General features: G+C 39.1%; 2 protein-coding genes across 9 annotated transcripts in view; one reads left to right on the top strand and one right to left on the bottom strand.

Annotated features, from left to right (window-relative positions):
- Eip74EF (Ecdysone-induced protein E74) overlaps positions 1 to 24400 on the top strand; it is a 247768-nt gene that overhangs the window by 46833 nt on the left and 176535 nt on the right. For all 8 annotated transcript variants that reach the window (XM_089733413.1, XM_089733409.1, XM_089733410.1 and 5 more), the window contains exon 2: positions 3003 to 3091. The gene's annotated coding sequence lies outside the window, so the exon portion shown is untranslated. The remainder of the gene's footprint in view (positions 1 to 3002; positions 3092 to 24400) is intronic.
- Lsm11 (U6 snRNA-associated Sm-like protein LSm11) overlaps positions 1200 to 24400 on the bottom strand; it is a 52140-nt gene continuing 28939 nt past the window's right edge. Inside the window, exons 4-5 of the mRNA XM_028173805.2 lie at positions 2530 to 2677; positions 1200 to 1709 (exon numbers count right to left, since the gene is read on the bottom strand). Of these exons, the coding sequence (XP_028029606.2) occupies positions 1552 to 1709; positions 2530 to 2677 (306 nt within the window). The 3' untranslated portion in view covers positions 1200 to 1551. The remainder of the gene's footprint in view (positions 1710 to 2529; positions 2678 to 24400) is intronic.

Below are 24400 nucleotides of genomic sequence, written 5' to 3'. Positions count from 1 at the left end.
ATATATTTACTTAAAAATAATTAAACAAATCTATTTACTAATTCATGATTACTGTAGCCTTGCAAAAGCATATCACATCTTATTCTAATGAGACGCAGATACAATTGGCGTATACATCTCCAACGTGTTTCAAATGTCTCTCTCACATCCATTTTAGGATTACCCTCCACAATGTCAATCTCTACTACTTAAGGCCACGTACCACCCGGATCAAACCGGTGATTGCGTGACACGTGCTTTACACTGGGTTTGAAATAAATGCACCTAACATTCCGGCGTCATTGATAACTGACGGACTTGACTTACCAACACGCATCCTTCACCATTAAAAATATAAATACGTTTTTAACGCATTATCAAATGTGAGTACCCGTGAACACATAGCACAAGTCGCAGTGCTCTCGAGTGTCGTCAAATATACAAAAAAATATATACGAGACGTGAACTGTCAGATTATTTACAATAAGCCTTCCTTCTGTGATAAATCGTATCAAAGTGTTTTTTACAAAGCCTGCAATATTTTATCGTTTTTGTAAATACACTATCACAATCAGTGCGTGATAAAATATTATTTCTACTATATCTTACTATCCAATAGTAACTGTGATGATAGAAACTAAATGTAACCAAATCTAATTTAAGTTTAAATCAAAATAATCCACGCTATAAGTAAATTTAGGATGAGGCTTTATGGCCTTGGAGTCTTGAGCCAGTTTTACCAATCACCGGGAATCCCCTAACAGTGTTTAAGGGGGCCGACAAAAAAAAAACAATATCCAAAAATAGTATCATCATTTTTTTTTTACTCAAGTAACCAGAATTTGTCGAATCACAAAATAATCTATACTCCCACGTATCATTACATTAATATAGTTACATGTCGGAGAAAATTAAGATCAGAAAATTTGTTTCTTCTAAAAATAAAGATTCCTCCTCGTTGCGTTAATAATCCACAATGCTGAGGGTCGTGGCCTCGTCTAATAACTAACTCCAGGATTATCCTGCGCCGCTCCTGCCTATCCTCGGCTGTGTGGATAACAACGTGGACAGAAGTGTTGAGAGTGGAGCGTATCTGGTCCAATCAGCGCATTGGACTTCTGCCTCTGGGCTTTCTTAAAGATTATTGGACCAAAAACATTTTAAAGTCTTTTCAAAACAGACAATAATGGTTACAAGCCGGTTTTATCGCCTTATCGTCCTTATTATAATTAGCGCACTGAGCAATTAATCAATTAATAATCAAAAGAACCAGGATTCGAATAATACAGAATAGTCTAAACTTAAATCACAAGTACATCACCTTTTTTTTTGCAGAGATTCGGATATATTTTTTCTGATATAATATACACCAATTTACATTATATTACATTTTACGCATATTTAAAAACTAATTAAATGTAAACAAACTTAATTTAATCAGAGAAACCGTTTAAATAACAATTTCTAGTCGAGTTAGTCTGATGCTGCCATAGTTCAATTGATGCCACCAATATTATGGTATAGTTTACAAAATTACCAGAACGCAACGATAGAGTTGTGCTCCTGCGTATATTATCGTTCCACTATGTTAATGATTACGACGTGCTCACCTCTGACCAGTAACTGGGGTAAATACCGAGTGCATTGCCACATTCCTTTGCCGAGCGGATTTTCAATGACTTTAGGAACGGTCGATATAGTCGATGCTGTACCCTTAGGAACTGGTCTACCTGTTTATCAATTTCACAATTTTACTGGTGGTAGGACCTCTTGTGAGTCCGCGCGGGTAGGTACCACCGCCCTGCCTATTTCTGCCGTGAAGCAGTAATGCGTTTCGGTTTGAAGGGTGGGGCAGCCGTTGTAACTATACTGAGATCTTAGAACTTATATCTCAAGGTGGGTGGCGCATTTACGTTGTAGATGTCCATGGGCTCCAGTAACCACTTAACACCAGGTGGGCTGTGAACTCGTCTACATATCTAAGCAATAAAAAAAAATTCGTAGACACAGGAGTTATTTAAAAATGACGTAATTTATTGGGCAGTTCTCAGCAGGTCATATTGGTGGTAGGATTTGTTGTGAGTCTGCATGGGTTGGTTTCACTTGTCTGCATATTTCTGGCGTTAATTTAATAGAGCCAAAAGTCCAGTAGGGAACACACACTGTGCACACATTGTTCAAATATTGTACTGTAAAAACGGAGACCTTAGAACTATTATCTCAAGGTACGTGGCAACATTTACGTTGTAGATGACTATAGACTCCGATAACCACTTAACATCGGATAGGCCGTGAGCTCGTCAACCCACCTGGACAAAAAAAATTACATATATTATTTTCACCATCATGCTTACTTTATGCCACGAAGCAGTCATGTTTTTCGGTTACAAGAATGGGATGGCAGTTTTTTCCATTCGCCCTTTACTTGTTTCAAAGTTGGCAGTGTCATAAAATTCGTGGCTACGAAAACCATTTGACACTGAGCTAAGTAAGCTTATTAATGTATGGCCATTATAAAAAAACAACAGAAAGAGTGATCATAGCAATTACCGACGGCCGGGGGTATTTTCCTTTTATTTGGCGATTTTCGTGTCCATTCCTCCACAACGTCGCTAAGTGCTAGATTCCATTGCTTATCGAAAGCCACCAGGGTAGCGTGGAGGACTCCTCTGATGCCTTTCTCATTCCTAGTTGTTACCTAAAACAAATAACAATGATTAGCTTTGTTATCGTGAAACATTATTGAACTATGTATATTTAAGTCACAGAAATTTTCTTTAACACTTTTGTGTTATCAGTTATTATCCATAGGTAGCAAATTTTAATTCGCACTTCGATGCCAAATTAGACTGGCAACTAGCCATTACGAACTGTGAAGGAATCATGAAGCAGTACAATTCTGCTAAACCAACTAACGCTAACTTGTTTTTTTTTTTATAAGAATCCCAAATCGATATCTGATTGCTAATGTCCAAAAGTCAGTTATCGTAATCGAGATTAACCGAATGTCTGTGTTGTTTCAGGATGGGCTGGCGACGCAGGAGGAGCACTGATTGTGTTCAGCTACATTGCTTGTTAGCGTCTTGCTGAGGATAAACCTTTCATGGTTTTGGTAAGTGTTGTTTAAGAATATTTGCACGAGTTGTGTTCACGGGCATTACAAATCCGAATCTCAAAATCTAGGCTAAGATTTTAGGTAAGATTTTTTTACGAAATGAGCTATTTGTTGATCTCTTTGAATAAGTGACGCATACAAAATGGGCTATTAGAGACAAAGGTAAACACAGATCTTGTCTAAATAAAGTTTAGATTATAAATAATTTGGAACGTTTCAATGTATTCAGATAGACTCAGATTAGTCAATTAGTATTTATTATACGCAATATAATGGCTACCACGTTTAACGAAAATTTTAACGCATGTTTTAAAAGACAGAATAGAAATGAACCAATTTTATTCACTTTAGTTTAGCAGTAATTAAAAAACTTTATTATATGTCTGTATTAAAGGTTAATTCTATGACCGGTTTCAATACAATATTAGTACGACTGGTTCAGTGACGTAATATATAGTACGTCTGTCTGACAGCTGGACCGAAGGCAGTGCTGGCCCGTGAGTTAGATTCTCACATCGGGATAATATTCATCTGACGAACTGGTTTGTTCGGTCTTTGTCTGTATTGCTTTTTTTTTTTTTCTACCTATGCTAATAGCCTTGAGAACCTATATCAGCTTCGCCCTAACGTGTAGGTAGGTGAGCTCACGGCGCTCAAACCGGAGTGGTGCTAACACTGGCCCTAGTAAGAGCAGTACTTCGCAGAATCTACCACCGGATCGAAAACGCGACCCACTGAGAAGATCCGGCGAGAAACTCAGTGGGCTGTGTAGTGGGCTAATTCGCTCGTCGAGCCCTTCATCGCAAGCGACGAAAAAGTTCAACGAGGGCGGTGACCGGAGCATTTCTGATCTCTTAAGTGTATAAATTTATGAGTTTTTTTTTATTACTTAAATGGTTGGACGAGCTCACAGCCCACCTTGAGATATAAGTTCTAAGGTCTCAGTATAGTTACAACGGCTGCCCCACCCTGCAAACCGAAACGCATTACTGCTTCACGGCAGACATAGGCCGGGTGGTGGTACCTACTATTACGGAGTGTATATAGCAGTCTCCAGTTCCCACCCTACAGGAAATTCTAGCTTGCGGTCAGATTGCTCTTATAATTTTTACCGAAAATCAACAATCTTTTATTATTTTAAAGAAATACCGAGAAAGCTAATAAACGAAGCGAACAGCTCGTTCCCACATTCACTGTCACTCGACATTTCGTCTGCGCTCGTGAAAGGATCAACAGTTTACTGATACGATTGCGTCGGTCGCACGAGTCAATAAACCAAAATAATTGCCTCAATAACTCAAACTGATATGTATCACATCTAAAATCAGAGTGTTCAACTAAACATGACCTACATACACCGTGACTTGTGTATTTTTATTAGCGGTCGTGAAATTACCATTAAAAACATCTAGCAGGTTAAAAATATATGTGTGTCTGACGCACGTGACGTCATTTCTTTTGTAAACATCAAACATAACCGTCAGCCTAAATTGTTTTATGGCACTGGATTGGTGGACGTTGTTACCACACATGGAGTTATGTGGTTACTGTAGTCCATAGACATCACAATGGGAGTTTCACCAAATAGCTCAAAACGTGAGGTAAAAGACCCAGTTGTATTGAATAATGGCCGTCTTCAAATTGCAATGCCAAAACGTGAGGTAAAAGACCCAGTTGTATTGAATAATGGCCGTCTTCAAATTGCAATGCCTAACAGTGTCGTGGTAGAAATGACACGATGGTAGGTACAGACCTAGCCATGCGGGCTCACAATCATATCAAAGACCCATGAATAGCAATTAAGATATGTATAGGCATAGGATAGTGTGGCCTATTTTTATGAATCACCAGTGACATTCGCGCAAAAATATCCAATCCTAAAATAGAACCGGTTCAGTGTCAATGGTAGCAATAAAAAAGAGGTTATTTTGTTTTGAACAAAAGTAAAAGTATCGTTGTTCACTAGGGCTGTGACGGTCAAGGACGATGCGACGGTGAATGTGTTTAAAGAATAAACCTAGGTCCTTTTCGTTCCTTTTATGTAAAACTGACATGGATCGGTATTTTGGTCCTTAAAGGACTTAAAAGTCTGGAATGTTTGATTGAATCTACCAAGTCTGATGAGGCCTTATGGATGATGACCAATTTAAGTGTTTGCGTGATTTTGGTAGGGTGTATGGTGTGGCGGCCGGTTTGGTATCATATCAAGCAGTTGAAGCTTTGGTTGGAGTAACGACACATATTAGACGGGGCAAAAGCTTAACGTGCCTTAACCACCATTTGAATTTAGTACCTAGCTGCTATGCTAGCTGCTATTTTTGTATAAAATACCAAATTTGGTGAAGTTGAAGAACTCACTGTTGATACAAAATAGGACATGCTGACTTCGTTAGTTGGAGACCAAATTAGAGTACCAGCACCTGAAGACGGCCATTAAGTCTTGTCGCGAATTATTGCGCTAATTAAAAGTACAATGATTTTTGTTTATATGATACATTGTCTAAAAGTCACCAGATAAATAAAGTGAAAATTCGATGAAGTGTATACGGGCCGTTACATCGTATTTATCATGACGGAAGACGCCGCGGCCTCGTCAGGGGCCGATTCAATTCGTAAGTGTCTCGCCAAGGTCCCCGGGCCACATTTAAACGCTTCGCTATCGTGTTGTATGGAAACTTTTCGAGTTTCCCTTCTACGTATCACCTGTTTGAGTTTTGGAGATCCGAGAGCGATGCTTTAGACGGAAAACTGGCCTTATTTCCTTGGAATAAATTATGTCAAGGCGAAAACGCCTTTTAAAAAAATGAAGGTGGATTTTTAATGATCCATAATGCTGGTTCGATATCAAACTCATTGGATGTGCTTTCAGTTTTTTAACGAGTCACATCAAATGTGAGGCGTGCACGCTAGTTTTCCTTTGGCAGATTGTCAACAGCGTATTTAATATTATTAATGGCATAGTTAGAAATGTTTAAGACCGATTGCTCGTTTGCAGAAATTTAATAAGCGCGCTTGAACATTTGCTGGTCTGTGAAGTTCAGCGCTCCTAATTGGCAATATTTTGATAAGTACATGAGTCAGGCTCCAGGTTCTGCTGTGCCTAATATCATTAGTAACAGTTAACTGGCATCCGTCGTTTATACATTTGCATATTCGGAATATCCAGAATCCTTCTAGGCGCGAAGTCTTTGTCTGGCCTCAACACGTGCATACTCGTATATGACTATCGACCATTTGCAATTTCAAAATTGCTCAATATTGCCCGAGCGCCCCTAACTCTTTTTAGTACACAATCCAGTGAACGAGCACATTGACCACCCGGTGATAAGTTGTTATCGAAATCAAGAGCCTTCGCGGCAAATATAGGCAGGATACTGGTTGGTACCCACCGGTGGAGCCTATTTTTAATTTTATTAAACTAAAACAAATCTAAAAAACCTTGCAAGCAACTCGTTAGCTAAACGGAAAAAAATCTTAACTCTCCACCGATCATTGCTCACAAGAACTTTATTGCCGAAACACAATCTTTGTTCTTGACATCTGAGTTCCATTAAGACTCCCGCGTCATCTTCGAGGTCAGTACGGATTTAAAAAAGCGAATTAACGATATATTCTGCAAGGAAGACGCAGGTTTTATTTCACCGAATAAGGGCAATGTAAATACATATAATCTTTAAAGTTCGAATGACGGAACGTATCGCGATCTCTTCCTGGTTGAAAGTCGCAGTGTGGTCCAAGGTCGGCTCGGGGCGTCGCTTGTTGTGTGAGGCGCTTACGTCACTATTAACATTTCGCTCCAGTGAAGTTGGAACGTTGTCGTCATTTCAGAAATACAAAAATTAATTAAATAAACGCGATAGCCGACATAATGTCTTTGGAGTACAGGTGACCCTCCTAAAACACGGTGTTTTATAGCACGGTTCCACTCTAAGTCGAAAAGAAAACTTTTCCAAAACCCTCTTAAAACACGGCACTTCTTTACTAACAAAACGTTATGGTCTATACTGAAATAAAGTATTAATAATAATAGTAATAATAATAATATCGTCCGGCCGTGAGTAAGCGATCGATTCTATACCAAATTTTAGGGCAAAATTAAAACATTTAACCCAAGTTGACGACGCTTTGATTTTTCTCAATCGATACACACAACACAATATTTTTCATCGCTAACTGTACGCCACCCCAATATATATATAGATATAGATAGCAACCGTTCATTAAAGAACTGTCAGCAATGGACTCTTTTAGCGACCAGACCACATACAATATGTTTACAAAAAAAATATTAACCAAATCCGCTACCTACCTTATTCAAACGTCAACACATAATATTTCGTGCATTAAGATGTACATAACGACACCTCATTTGCAATTATGATATAATTAGTTTCAGAGTTGCGAGGTAATCAATAATCAGTAAACCTTCTATAAAGCATGTCTCATTTCACTACGTATGTTAATTTACAAATGCGCAAATATTTTTTCGTTCATTTCTCGAGCGAATCTCAGAGTAGATCCCTGACACTGACAGGCTATTTATGAATAGTTATTCATTAGCTTCAACGTTCGGAAATAGTGTATAAACATTTTACTATATATTAACATCATTATTTCATTTTTCTCGGAACGGCAGGCAATTCGAAGACTCGAAGATTCTAGAACGGGCCTCTATGTTTTGTTTTCTTTTTGCCAGACCTGAACTGGTTCTTGAAGTTGATGGGTACTAGGTACTTTAGGACGCTTTAGGTCAACGTAAACAAACAATGACATTTACTTACTAATCTGAGCATAAGCTGTTGCCGTTTTAAGATCGTTTGAAGTCGTCGTGGCCTAAAGGATAAGACGTCCGTTGCATTCGTATCTAGCAATGCACCGGTGTTTGAATCCCGCGGGCGGGTACCAATTTTTCTAATTAAATACGTACTTAACAAATGTTCACGATTGACTTCCTCGGTGAAGAAATAACATCGTGTAATAAAAATCAAACTCGCAAAATTATAATTTGCGTAATTACTTGTGGTAGGATCACTTGTGAGTACGCGCGGGTAGGTACCACCACCCTGCCTATTTCTGCCGTGACGCAGTAATGCGTTTCAGTTTGAAGGGTGGGGCACCCGTTATACTATAAAACTGAGAACGCATGTCTCAAGATGGGTGGCGACATTGACGTGGTTAATGTCTTTGGGCTCCAGTGACCACTTAACACCAGGTGGGCTGTGAGCTCTTCTATTCATCTAAGCCATAAAAAAATTTAAGAAGTTTATGTTTAGTTAATTCGTAATCTAGAGAGATGTAGGCTCACACGGTTGTGTTACCGCCATCCGGCCTATTTCTGTCACGAAGATGAGTTCCGGCTTGAAAGACGATATACCATTATTACGTATTACTAAGGTGAGTGGTTTCATTCTTCTTCTTTGGGTCCTTACAGCCATTGAACACCAGTTGGGCCGTGAGCCCAGTCACACATCTCCGCAATAAATATAAAATAGAATGAGAGGAATGGCGTGATTTAATTTTTTAAACCTACTTGACTAATTAATATCGAGTGTTTTTGTATTGATTTTGTGTTATGAAATGGAAAAAGTAAATCCTTTGCTAAAACGTAAGAACTGGCATCAGAATTCGGAAGCTGCAACAGTGATACAGGAGAGCATGCCAACGGCCGACAATGTTAGAAGCTCGGATCAAGAATAGTACATCGCGTGACGTTGCGTAACTATGCCCAGTGCCCTTCGCCTTCACCGCGCCCAGCCGAATGTGTGTTTAGTGATCATCATAATATTGTTTTTAAAAATAACCGGGTTTTCAGTGTTATTCCGCTTTAAAACGGTTTACCTGCTTTTCGGACATAGTAATTTGAATGGCTTACTTTGAGACATGTGGAGGAATCTTGAAATTCACTACCGTTTCGCGGTCAATAACAATAACTTTTCAATAATGACAACAATTCGTTAAAACCTTCGAAAATATTAAAGAACTGTCGCGATAATGCAGTCTTCACTCTAGGTCGAACTAGGTACCACCACCCTGCCTATTTCTGCCGTGAAGCAGTAATGCGTTTCGGTATGAAGGGTGGGGCAGCCGTTGTAACTATACTGAGATCTTAGAACTTATATCTCAAGGTGGGTGGCGCATTTACGTTGTAGATGTCCATGGGCTCCAGTAACCACTTAACATCCGGTGGGCTGTGAGCTCGACCACCCACCTAAGCAATAAAAAAAAAAAAAAAAAAAAAAAAAAAAAAAAAAAAAAAAAAAAAAAAAAAAAAAAAAGATAGCCGCCAACATACGAATTTGGAAGAGTCATACATATTTAAAAGTAGCTATGAAGATGCGATCACCGTACAGATTAGAGTCTGTTATTTTTCCCACCCCTCCTACCTGAGACTTTGCTCGCCCACATGTCATGGTGAAACTGGAAAGGCCTCTGGGCCACCAGTAATCCCTCATTCGGAAAAAAAATGTCTGTTACGTCACTCGTGCGTATTCTCAGTGCGTGACGGTTCCGCCACACTCAGCCAACATCTCAGCCTCAATAAACCTGTACTCCCGAACGGGAATCGTATTGTTTTCAGTTCATTAGCCGATTAATAATAATAATAATAATAAGCCCATTTTATTTCCAAAAACAAAGAAAGAAATAAAAATAAACACCTTATCATATAAAAAATTACAAAATTAAATATAAACTTGTGTTCCACCCCATTCGCCTCATGTGTAAACCCCATTCGGGTATAGGCTTCCTCCAGCTTACTCCACTCTTCCCTATCCTTGGCTTTGTTTCTCCATTATTTTCCAGTTGCTGCTATTATTTCGTCGATCAGTCTGCTCCTCGGCCGTCCTCTTTGTTTTTGCCCACTGTTCCTTCCCATGTTGTAGTTTGTAATGTCCATCTTTTATCCGTATATATTTTTTTAGCCGATTATTCCGTTTAAAAAACACACAAACACACACACCCACACATAAAACCTTCCACGATGCTGGAGAAACGCATCTGACGTCACAGCGCGAGCTGTCGCGTGCGGTTCACTTTCACTTCGGCAGCGTGCAGTCTCTATGCCGCACGTGTCTATCGGGAGCGACGACACCGCATGTATTTTAATCACGACACCTGACTAATCTGAGACTTAAATCATCATGTTGCTTTTTATTAACTCATGCAGGCTAGTGAGAAAAGTTTTTCTTTTTGTTAACAACCGCACGCGAGTATCTGGTACATGTACATTCAATGCAAACGTTATTCAAATCGCTGCACTAGAGTAGATACTTTTTTGGTTGAGGAATCAGTTTACGGATACCCAGTCGATGGAGGTAAGGACCGGGTTATAGCAAACTCCGGCGCCTTCGAGGAAATTACGGCTTGAGAAAGGCGCGCGAGGCAGCATGAGCCGCTGCCCCGCTAAACTGACTAGCGACAAAACCCCAACGAGCTCCCCTTCTACCGTCTAAGCAGGAGCCACAGTACCGCAAGAATGTGCACTTCCTTTGCCAGCACCATTCCTGATGTTTGGACGGGATTGGCCACAACTTATCTGGGCGGCGCACCATGGAGCCAGCGTTGGCTGCCTCATCACAGGAGCTATTGATTGGATGCCGGGCCTCATCAAACACCTGACGGCCCCTGCGAGAGCTGAGCAGGGATGCCCTGTATGCACCGCCCATTCCGCCTTCTGTGCCGAGGAAGAGATCAAGAGAAAGCGGGATCAACCTACCCATCCTACTCCTCAGACTCTCGGAGATCAGGTCGAAAAAGTGGTCATGGCCTCCCAAGAGCTCCGATTCTCTATCATGCGGACACCAATCGCACTTATGGTAGATTACTGCTTAAGGACGTTTTTTAAAAAATCATTAATAAAAAATTGTTATGAGTCCCGAAATTGACACTACATTTCGAAATCCATAAATATTAAAGAATCCATTTTAGTAAAATTGTCGTATAAATTATATATAATTTATTTAAACAATTTTCTATTTGAAAACTTGAAATTGCGGACTTAGCGCCTTATCTCGTTGGAAAGTTTTTTTTTTAATAGCTAGGTATAACCAGATGATGGTATCAGCAGTACAGGTACACTAAGCACAGAAACGTCTTTCGAAAAAGTAATAATATTATAACAGAATTTTTAACGAAAACACCAACCTAACAATAGTTCATATTCAAGTAGCATCACATACACAAATAATGACTATTAATATATATAATCTTTCAAGAAACTCTTCAGTAAACGTTTTCCTGTCCATCACGTTACGTTGTATTACAATAGACGCAGCATAACAATTACAGAGCAACAACACGAACGGAAGGAAAAATCGGTTTGTAAAGCGCCCGACACGCGCTCTGCCAAGGCTAGCCCGAGCCGATTGCGAGGTAACACTGCCGTGATCTTAATGCCAGATTAGGGCTCCGCTGGTACTTATTCAATTGATTTAGCTTGGAGATTTTTAAATCTTCTACATTATCCCTCTCTACAGCCAATAGTTTGGATAATTTTTATCGGAATTCTTCAATGGAAGGGAATTTATGTCCTATTTTTATAGTATAGGAATATTGGTTACAAACATTGTCTTTAAAATACTTTTTTTAGTTGGTATAAATTGTTGAAAAAAGGTTTGATTAGTTTTCAATAGAATATTTATATGAACTTTGTTACTTTTGAAGTTTGTATGTAAATTTTTTTTTTATCCTACCTAAGCGGTGAGCTCACGGGGTTCAAACCTGACGACATTGCTAACACGAACCCTAGCAAGAGCCGTGCTTCGCAGAATCTACTACCGAATCGGAAACGCCACCAACTGAGAAGATCCGGCGAGAAACTCAGTGGGCTGTATCTGTGGGTTAATTTACTCGTCGAGCCTTTCGTCGCAAGTGACGGGTTCGACGAGAACGATGACCGGTGCTTGAGGTACCTAAAAGCACCGTTAGTGGATCAGGAGGATCCAAAATGCGTGTTTTGGGCGACGTCGACTGCTTTCCATTCTGTCCGCAGGATCGGGAATGTAGTTACCGGCGGCCACGATCAGAGGGTTCTCGTGTCGTGCCGCTTTGTCGATGTGGCGCATTGATGCCGCTGTAGATACTGTGTAAGAAACGCAATCTATTTTTATATGAACATTATTTATCGCCAATAATTCACACTCTGACACACGATTCATTTTCCTGAGCGTGTATTTTCGATCATGTATAATCTGCATTTATCATTGTGATTTTCATAATAGCATCATTGCATACGTCATAATAAATGGTTGCGCTTCTAATTATCATTTTAGCTGTTTTCCACTTTGAATATGTAAACACGAAACCCAAATAATTCTCAAGGTTCCCTACAAACGCGGATGCCGCTTCACGGTCGTCAATTAAAATAATCGCTATGTAAATAAATAACATGTATCTTCATCAAATAATTTATTAAAAGGCGGGCCTAACAGAATTAAAGTGTTTCGAAATTGCTGAAATGATTCACAATTCAAATTAGTTCCCAGAAGTGAGAGTAATGTTGTCGTCCAAGTGGTCGTTCTTGTTTGTGAGGTAGTTGGTACTTTTGAGGAGATTTTCCACCGAGCGAGGGTATACTTCTGAACTTCCGAAGGGAATCCAAACCTTATTGTTTGGAACATGTTCAAGATTTCATGAAATACGATTTATGTTCACCAGTAGATAATCGCTACATACGGACACTGTGTTAAGGTTGGCGGGTTACACCAATATTAAAACAGTTATGTTCTATCAGTAGTACTACATTAATCTCCGGTTTACGGTATTCAGTACGACCGGACCAATCACTCCCTAATACAAAGTATTCCATTTAACGAGCAGTTAAACATAATAATATCATTTATGAGTCTGTTCATCGCACGAACCGTAAATATACGGTAATCTCGCGTAATCCTTGATCGATGCTCATAATTCAAAGGCCACATTATTTTCGGTTGACTTCGCAAAGTTCAATGACAGATATTAATAAATTCACTGCATTTAATATAGGTCACTATAAAAGGCTGCCGTCAGTACGTTCGGAGGACTTGTGTATTCGGCGCTTATATTGACCTATCTATTTATATATCTGAATGCAAATGGAATCGATTAATCGGATAAATAAATTATGATACAAGGTTATGTTGCGGATCGGTGCCAATCCTAGGACAGGCGACTGGCGTTATGTGATCATCACTTGCAACTATGGTGTACGTAAAATGTTCGAGAGCAATTCATTAATAATATTGTCCGATTACGAATAAAATTGTTGAAATACGGTATAAAACTAATAAAATAAAAACTTGAATTGTAATAAAAGCTGTCATGTCCATCATAGCGGAACGCGTTAGTGCTATGCGGAAAAATTAGGTAGAAAGTCGGTATCTACCCGTGGGGACTCACAACATACGAATAACAACAACAATAAACAAATATACATATAAGCTAACAAGGATTTTATTATGGTTCCCTATTTTAATCATTGAGAAAAAATGATACCTGCTTCATCTTTGAACTTCGACTTACTTATTAGGAAACTTCACAGACATTTCTCCAGTCAGTCTGTGCTGTCAGGTATTCTCGTCAATATTAAAACGCCGTAATGTTGGGATTGAGTAGCGATAAAATTTGAACTTTACGACTGACAGACGAAAACTTACAACAAAAACTAGAACACCAGAAGTTAAAGGACAAAGTTCATTAGTTAGTGATGAGTTCAACGATACCAGCCCCGACCTTGAAAACAATCCAAAAACGCTCAACACAAAACTCCAGTGTGACCATTGACCGCTAGAGAAAGTAAACATTCGCGACGAACGCACGGCCTTGTGGAGGCCGTTTGTCGTTCACAAACAACCTGAACCAGATTTTAACTGACACGAAACAGAGTCCAAATCACCTTGTTGGACATACGAAAAAATAACCGACGTAATACCAACGGAGATTATGTTTTAAGTGGACGTATTAAGGTTGGGTATTGCGCAACGATCGGTGTCATATTGTACGTCTAGCAGTGAAAGTGAATGGTGTCGCACGCGGAAGCGACGGTGGAGGTGTAGTTATAATGTGATTAACGTTTACCGATCGTGCCATTAATTATTCTATTCGTCTATTTGTAGTTAAGGCTGGTGTTCAATCGTTTGAATTTGGAGAGTATTTTACATTTGGCTGCAACTCGATTGCGGATGTGAACGATGACTTTTAAAGATCCCCTTTTGATTAAAGGCACTTTTTCGATCCTCTATTATCGTACCCACAAATTACCACCATTAGTTGTAAACTGTATTCAGAACGTCACCAAACGACAAAGTTAAATGAAGAAAACTCTCAATTAAGTAAGGCACTTTAAAACCATAGAACAGATCGCATCGAGTCTTCCTTTGTATAAAATACCTATCGAAGCCCATAGATACAATAATGCGAATGTATTATCCAAACCTGAGACACGAGTGATATTGTAAAACCGAAGGTTAGTTAAATCTTAACTATTCAACGGTAGTCCAATCATGTTAGACATTTCATTCAATTGAAGCCTTTTCTCAAGGTGTGTGACATTATTTATGCTACGACGGCTGCGGACTCTGAGGCCCTCAAACACAGCTCACTGAGTTTCTCGCCGGATCTTCTCAGTGGGTCGCGTTTCCGATCCGGTGGTAGATTCTGCGAAGCACGGCTCTTGCTAGGGTTCGTGTTAGCAACCTCGTCAGGTTTGAGCTCCGTTAGCTCACCTATTAGTTAAGGTTACGCTGAAATAGCCTCTCAAGGCTCCAGCTTAGGTAAGAAAAAGGAAAAAAAATACTTTGAGGATCCGCGAGTCCAGCGCTAAACCAATAAAAACAGGTAATTTTACTCTACGATTCACGTAAAAGCGTTTTGTTTTTTTTTAATAACGTCACATGCGTCGTCTCTAGCGCAGGCGGATGCTGCGTTGCGCAAACGCTCCAGATCGGACACTCTCGTTTTCGGCCCAACAACCACGGTCACGGACACCGGTTGTTTTGTTACGTTTAACTGGCACGATTATGTACATTGTCGCTAACGGTTTTTTTTAAATTTTTTTTTTTAAACATTCCAGAACTCACTCTCTCTAAAAGCGACGAAACTTTCTTTTATGGATTTTCGGCAGCTATATATACTATAACGTTTCTTGCATTACATTTTGGCAATACCGTGTCATTGTCATCTAACATACGGCCAAACTAATTTAGGCATTTCAAATTCTCTTAAAACTTTAACAAATAGTTAAGCTTAATTTATTTTTTTAAGAAAAATACATATCCCATTAAAGCCCGTAATGCGTGACTGCTGTAATTAAAAACTGAGTTGTTATCTCTAAATGCATATTATTTTTGTTTTTTTTTTTTAAATATCGAGGTCATCGCTCAAAAAAGTGCGGAAGTCACGGCCTTACCGCGTTTGTGCATTATTGTTTTTTTCTTCTTGGCTTTTATGATTCAATTTTAATAGCACACGAATTCGTTGGTTTTATTAAGCTCACAATGCAAGTTTACTAATTTACACGAATAGACTACACGAAATCATGTGTTTTTAATGGAGCCTTGTTAAGGAAATACAGTTAGGGTAGATCTCGGACAAATAAGTAACCATAGAATCGGCTGAATGCAGACAACACACACACAGGATCTTCACTAATGTAATATAGAATTTTGAAAAAATCACTTATACCATATACCTTGTACCTGTAAAAGTTTGATCATAGAACGACATTCCAATTTTTTTATTATTTAGATGGGCAAAAGAGCTCTCGGCCCACCTGGTATTAAATATGTTACCGGAGCCCATAGACATCTAAAACTTAAATGCCGCCACCCACCTTGAGATATAAGTTCTAAGGTCTCACTCAGTATAGTTAGTTACAATATTATTACAATATAGTTAGTTAGGTAGAAATATATTCTAGTGTTTGGAGATTTTAACTTCAGAGAGTGATAGCGTTAGGTTTATGACCTTCGCCCACACAGTTACTTATCTCTTCCAATAGAATAACAGATTTATCTATCTCCTTGTTCTAATATATACATATATAAACGTTTATTAAAATCGTAAATCTTTTATCTGTTTGTCTGTTCGTGTTTACCCCGTAATATCTCTACAATATAATAACTAATTTGGATGCTGTTTATAAAAAATAGGATTATGATTCAGATATTTTTATTATTTGATAAATATCTAGCTCATAAAATTTTATTTTTAGTTATATATTGATACAAATATCATCATTATCCTGCCCTTCTCCCAGTCACCTGGGGTCGGCGCAACATTTTTCTCCTTCCATACTCTTCTATCATATACCATTTCTTCGCTCACTCCCCTCTTACACATATCGTCTTTCACGCAATCCATCCATTTCTTCTTATGTCTACCTCTTCTTCTATATTCTTTCACATTCATAGTTAACACTCTCTTACCAATCTCATTTTCATTTCGTCTCATCACATGCTCCTACCATCCCAAACGCGCACTTCCCAGCTTCTCTGTCACAGGTGCCACTTCCTCTAACATATTCATTCCGTATTCTATCCATTCTCGTTACTCCACACATCCATCGCAACATTCGCATCTCTGCTGCATGCAATCGCCTTTCATCCGCCACTTTAGTTGTTATAAAATAGATATTTATACAAATATCTATATTTATAATATATCTAATATCTCTATCTATATAATATATAATATATCTATATTTATAATATAGATATTTATACAAATATCTATTTTATAAATAAATAAAATTTTCGATTTGAAATTAAAATACGAAATACAGATTTACCCTCAAAAGCAAACATATGCAACCTTCTCCGCAATAAAAAAAAAATACAGTGCAATTGTTGAAGACGAGGAAGGAAAATCCACCTCGCAGCCGGAACGTCCAGCCGAGCGTTGAGAGCGACAGTCCGAAAAATCAAACCCGGAATCGTCGCTTCGACCTTCCATCGCTCGCCGACAAGGGCAGACCCTTTATCGCGTGATAATAAAAAAACTAAAGCTAGCAAACAGCGCGATAACGCGATAATGTGACCGCACCAAGGTCCCGGGCCTGACTAGAGTAAAGGTCGTGTGCAAAGTGGTCTAGGGCGTTGCGCGCGAGTAGCCTCACCAACTTCTCTGGCATTGACAATGGCTTGGCGGTCATCGACGATGCAAATGTCGCCTGTCGTCGGAATATAAGGTAATATTGTGGCTAAATTTTATCTTAAATTTCTTATTGCTTACATAGGTGGACGAGCTCACAGCCCACTTGGTGTTAAGTGGTTACTGAAACACATAGACATTTACAACGTAAATGCCGCCACCCACCTTGCGATATGAGTTCTAAGATCTCAGTACAGTTACGACGGCTGCTCCACCCTTCAGACTGAAATGCATTACTCCTTCACGGCAGAAATAGGCAGGGTGGTGGTACACACCGGTGCGGACTCACAAGAGGTCTTAACACCAGTAAAAAAATTGAAACATTTTTACGGATTACGTATTGTCACAAAAATCGGTAAGCGACACCCGTACGAGTACCATGACTGGTACCGTCACTGGTGTCCTTAGATACCACAAACTTAAGATATGAGATTGCGAAAGTTATAATTGCTTTTGCAGAAAAAAGTAATGTTTTTAGTATTTCCTCCAGTTTCCGCTAGTGGTAGATGTAATTAAATTTAGTTTTACGTGGATCAGTATCACGTTTTTTAATGTCATTTATGATTTCCGAAGCCTTCGATACTTCAGTCTACGTGATCTCAACCGACACGTTTCGACTATCGCTAAATATGTGAGATAGGTACATCCATTATTTAATTGTTCGCGTCACCTGTTGTACTTTTTGGTGCTATGACCGAAACTCCTATGAAGTGACGTCAGCAATGGTATCTAGATTCATAACAGTAATAATTGTTCAATTCATGTATTATAATTTTTTTGGAAAGAAATAGTTTATGTTACTGTTATCTTAGTAAAATTCCGTGATCAATGTTTTCGTTGTAATAAATTTAATACGAGTGAAGCCGTGGGGCTCTTTTAGTTTGAACTGAATTAATTGAATGCGAGGTTAAATCATAAATAGATGAAGCGATGATTATTAGTTAATCATCAGCTAAAAAACTATAAGAATCATAGGCATCAGTGGACAACAAAAAATATTTCACATCGAGGAAAGCCCTTATTGTGTGTTGTTATTGCGCATTAAATATTCGAATGAAATTGTCGATTTGATTGGAATCTCTGGGTTTCCCACGCGACTGAATTCACAATAAACAAAGCTGCTTTCGAAGGCACAAGTTGCCGTTCATCAGATGGTCAGTGATTACCGTCGTTCAGAGACGCAATCCCAGAGGAACTGGCAGCTACTTACCACTGACTACTCTTCAAATTTCACCATTTTTTATTGCCTTTGTAGGCAGACAAGCATACGGCCCACCTGTTGGTAAGTGGTCACCGTCGCTCATGGACGTCAGCAATGCCAGAGGCAGAGCCAAGTCGCTGCCTACCGTTAAGTACTCTCCGCAAGCCTCGTTTGAAGAACCTGAATAATGAAATGTCATAACGCTCAGTAAGCAATGTGGAAAGTATTTCATTTCATTCATATTACAATCAAATCAAAAAAAAAACAATCAGGCGCAAAAAATGAAATTGAATCTTATTACTCAGTCGAGAAGTATGATGCGCTTCCTAGATTCGACTGTGTTCGAGTGACGTCATCAATATTTAATTCCCGTATTATAATAATAACCACGTATATAATCGATAATTATCTTGAAACTTGATGTACCGTGGCTGTAAAGCAACGTCCGCATTAACTCGCCCAGACACACGATTTTGTTTTCTGACGAAAAATTGTTTCTCGATTTTTTTCTTCTACAAAATAGTTAAGTTCGGATACACATATAAAGATGGATCACGCGGTTTCATTTAAATTAGAACAATTGACAGACAATTCAATTGTTTTAATGTCGTTACGATTTATGATGGTGAATCACGCACGACACGACAGACTGTTTTTCAGTGAGAAATATGAAAAACGAATCCATAATGTGGCAACATTGTTTTTTTCTATCTAGTTTTTCAATTCGTGAAAATTACTTACGGGCTTCTGTCAACTGTCGTTAATCACTACATAGTATAAAACAAAGTCGCTTTCTCTGTCTCTATATCTGTCTGTCCCTATGTATGCTTAAATCTTTAAAACTACGCAACGGATTTTGATGCGGTTTTGTTTTAATAGATAGAGTGATTGAAGAGGAAGGTTTATATGTATAATAACAACCATGAAATACTGAAGAAATCAATAATAAATTACAGTTTCCCAAGCGAAGCGAGGGCGGGTCGCTAGTAAATTATATCTGTTTGTTTTTTTTGTGGCCGAAGAGAATTTTTCTAATGAATGCTCCCTCTTTTGGGTCACGTCGATCTAACGGTTTGTGATATACGTTCCATCTGATCCGGTGGTAGATTCTCGCTAGGGCCAGTGTTAGCAACACTTCCGGTTTGAGCCCCAAGAGCTCACCTACACGCTAAGGTGAAGCTGAAATAGCCTCTCAAGCCTGGGTAGAAAAAAATTGACCTATGGCGGTTCACAATACGCTATCTACATCAGTGCAAGCCTACTCACTACAATACGTCAGGAGCCTTGTACTATATAACTAGGCGAGCTGTCAAGAATATGTTACACGCCCCGAACACATGCTCGCGGACTACCATAATACGTTTTTTGTTATAACACATCTATATGTTATCTGTTATCGTGACATTGATTATCAAATCGAAACTATGTTGGCCGTGAGTTCAATGATGTTCAGGCCTCGTCGAGTCAACTTTTAAAGAAAAGGATTTGGCCACTGCGTTTCTCGCCGGAGATTCTCAGTGGGTCGCGATTCCGATCTGGTTGTAGATTCTGCAAGCACTGCTTTTGGTAGGGCTAATTTCAGCAAATTGTCTTAGGATGAGCCCGTGAGTTCACCTACCTGTCCGTGAAATACCTCCTTAGGCTACCAGTGAATAGGTAAGGAAAAAAGAAAGGATTTATTTAAAGTTATTTTTATAGTAAGGCCGAAATTTTGATCTTTAGCTGAACCCGACTGGCGATGTATTGACATTAAGACTCTAGGCTGTAAGTATCCTTGAATTTTTCGCCGAGCAGGTTTTAAATGTTTTTTAGTAGGACACTGATCCCGCCAAGCGACTAGTACTGTCCTATCTTAAGTGTTGATTATTTTGCCCAGTGAGTTTCTCGCCGGATCTTCTCAGTGGGTCGCGTTTCCGATCCGGTGGTAGATTCTGCGAAGCTCTTGCCAGGGTCAGTGTTAGTAACACTCCGGTTTGGGTCCCGTGAGCTAACCTACTAATTAAGGTTACGCTGAAATAGCCTCTCAAGGCTATCAGCTGAGGTAGGAAAAAAAAGTTGATAATAAGCCGAATTGTAACCTCGAACGTATATATCCACTGCCCACATTTACCGCTGAGCAAGCGTTCATTATTAAAACATAGAAAAATCCACTGTTCCAACGCATTTTGATCTAAAGGACTAATTGACTTACATTAATCACATTCGCTCTGTTTTGTGTACCATTTACACTATTGCTCAAAATACAACAACACTACTGAAGCCATCAATCAGCAAGCGATTTAAATACATTAGGGTTTTTTTTTTCGTAAATCTAACGGATATCGCACGAACAGACATTCCGGATGTTGTTGACAATTTACATATTCAGAATCGATACCGCTACACGCTTCCAATACTACAAAACAACATGCTCCGTCCATTTATCTAAAATATACTCGTGTCTCGTATATACATATATAATAATATAGTATACCCACCTTACTGACCTAAAACCTAATTAAGGTGTGTACATATATTTTACTGAAAATGTCGTAATATATAGTTTTTTGTATGCTTCGTCTGATTCGCTGGACCATCACCCAAAAACTACATAATGGGAATTCGTTGATGTTCTTACTAATTCAAAAGCTCACGAGATATCTGTTTTTTTTTTATTTATAAATAATAAAATTTTACTGTGGTAGGACGTCTTGTGAGTCCGCATGGGTAGGTAGCACCACCCTGCCGATTTCTGCCGTGAAGCCGTAATGGGTTTCGGTTTGAAGGGCGGGGCAGCCGTTGTACTGTACTGTTAAAAAACTGAGACCTCATGATCTCATGTCTCAAGGTGGGTGGCGGCATTTGCGTTGTAGATGTCTATGGGCTTCGTCAACCACTTACCACCATGTGGGCCGCGAGCTCGTCTACCCATCTAAGAAATAATAAAAAATGCCTATGTATATCAAATAGATTTTTTTTTATTGCCCTTGTAGGCAGACGAGCACACGGCCCACCTGATGGTGAGTGGTTACCGTCGCCCATTGACTTCAGCAATGCCAGGGGCAGAGCCAAGCCGTTGCCTACCGCTAATAAGATATTGGAAGTTCGGCCCCATGTCACAGTTGACTAGCGAGCTTTAAAAAAATGTTTGTATGAAAACATGGCGACCTCTCTCTCTCTCGCTCTCTCTTTCTCAATAAAAGTGCATAGAGCAGGAAGCATTCCGCGACCGTGGCAGCTAGAAGCAAGGACGTAGCGCGGACGGCGCTGCGCAACACCGCGCAAATAACGTAATTGTTATTGCGCAATTCATATAATTGCACAGCATTGAAATTAACTCAATAAAGTGAGGCGTGTACTATCAATGTAAGCTTCCCAAAAGTAGTAACGAGAACTCTGATAAATATCCAGAACATGATAGTTATTTCTTACTCTTTCACTTTTATATGCTATTCAGAATTTTTATGAATTATGCTTTCACTGTAGAAGAAAGTTTTTTTTTGCTCGCTGTTATGTGGTGACCATAGACCATAGACTAAGGGGTCTCTTACCCTTCAATTATATGTACATATGTATGAATATAACAAATAAGATTAACTTATTTATACAAAGAATTTTTAATGAATTTTAATGATTTCAATAACATAATACCATAATTTTTTAGTAAGATTACAAAATAGTAAATACTTATGTTTGTTATCACCAGATAAACTGTTTTTTGTTTATTGCTTCCATGGGCGGACGAGCTCACGGCCCACTTGGTGTTAAGTGGTGACCAAAAACGATAAGCATCAAAAACGTCAATGCCGCCACTCACATTGAGATGTGAATTCTAAGTCTCAAGTTAGATAGTACAACGACCGCCCCACCCTTGAAACGGAATCCATTACTGCTTTGCCACCAAAGAGGTGGTGATACTTACCTCGGCAAACTCCCAAAACGCCCTACCACCAGTAAAAAACGTTAGAACGTCAATAATAATATTTGCCAAATAGCCAATTTACAGTTTGATAACATTTCACTAGTTTTGCCATGATTTAGCGTCTACAAACTGTATTGAGTTGCTCTTTATTCGTGTACTAAGCTTTGGTGTCTTTGGTAGATATTCGATTGAGTAGGAACTTTGTTCAGTTATTGTAGACGCTTCGGAGAAGATAGAGTTTTATGATTGTAGCACATGTTCTTTTCGCAAATGTATGTAACACGCACTGGTGGTAGGACGTCTAGTGAGTTCGCACGGGTAGGTACCACCACCCTGCCTCTTTCTGCCGTGAAGCAGTAATGCGTTTCGGTCTGAAGGGCGGGGGTTCGGGGTTCGGGGGGCAGCCGTTGTACTGTACTGTTAAAAAACGGAGGCCTCATGAACTCATGTCTCAAGGTGGATGGCGGGCGCATTTACGTTGTAGATGTCTATGGGCTCCAGTAACAACTTAACAACCAGGTGGGCTGTGAGCTCGTCCACCCACCTAAGAAATAAAAAAAATAAAAAAAACACAGCTTGAAACAAAAGTGGATCGTTATTGAAAAACAGTTGGTCTGTGCGTTTCTCATTCTCTTTCATTTTAATTATTACTCTAACCACCGCCGCCTCCATTAAAGCAAGTTTTTCGGCACAGGTATACATGTTTATGACTTCATAAATTCTTGCAGCGTTGTGTGAAGTTATGGACTTAAAATTATAAAAGCATACATTGTATTTTTGATAGAAGTCATTAACATTCTTGCATCTCAAAATGCAGGGACCAGGAAGTGTAGCGCGACCGTGACAGATAGAGACGAGGACAACGCTCGGACGGTAGTGCGCAGTAATGCGACAAGAATCTCATTGTTATTAAAAGGTGCTGTTGCATGATTCCTTCGACCTACTTATAATATCGTAATAATTTGCTAGCGGTAAACACAAATGAGAGCATCATCAATGATTTGCGTCTAAGTAACAAAATAAGAACAAAAACGCCTAAATAAAAATTTACGATTAAGATAAAGATTGCGTGGTAAATACGTAATGTATCTGTCACGGTACAAACTAATCAAAACACTCTTCACATCCTCACTCCTTAGCGGTCAAGTTAACAAGTCAATTTAACACTTACAAACTGAGATAATCATTGAATCTCATCTCAGACTTATCACATAATATCACGTCATCGTCCAACGTAAACTTTCACGTTACGGCCCGTTAACACATAGAGATGCATGCAAATCGCCATATTAAATGATACAGCAATTTCAAGTCGATGCAATACGCTAAATAACTTTCATTCTAATAATTGGATTTGGATCTATGTATGTATGTTTGAATTATGTAAAGCTTTTGTGAAAGGCGTGTGATGTTTTTATTTATTTTCATGTAGTATAAGATTTAAGTGAGAAAATGCCCATAATTCAGATGTTGCATAACACTGTCCAGAGCCGACTCTATGTTTGACATATTATTATGTACATAAGTAGACACGGGTGCCGCGCTGGCAAGATGGTCACGACACGACTGTCACCGAGGTCGGTTGCATACGACCGTCCACTCTACAAAAAAGTCAGCACTCACAATAACTTTGTAACACCTTAATTAGAAATTTAATAGATGCTTATGGCGCAGTTTCATAAACGGTTTTCGGTTCGCGACTGGTCACGTATTCATGTTTTCTGGCAACTGGTGACTTGTTTTTCTTTCATGACTGAATGGAGGCTGGTTTAAAATCGATTTAATTATTGTTTCATTTATTTAAGTCTTTTATCTGAACTCGAACGGACAATTTACCGCGTATCTTTCCTAGGCTTTATTATCTCGTAATGCCGCGCACTCGCAACGACTAATTCAAGTAATTTATGTACTCATCCTAGCATTAAAATATTTCTTCTGCATAGAAACATTCCACAATATCTTTCGGATTCATTTGGCACGAGAATTCTTTCTGTGTGGTGACAAATTTGCATATAACTATGGTACGCTATGAAGCCATCATTTTGACAGTATAAGAGGTTTTGCTGGCGAGAATACT

Source organism: Bombyx mandarina, chromosome 15 (assembly GCF_030267445.1).
Source record: "Bombyx mandarina strain Sakado chromosome 15, ASM3026744v2".
Classification (NCBI taxonomy): Eukaryota; Metazoa; Arthropoda; class Insecta; order Lepidoptera; family Bombycidae; genus Bombyx; species Bombyx mandarina.
Note: the sequence above shows the minus strand (reverse complement) of the source record. Positions and strands in the feature narration are given on the sequence as shown.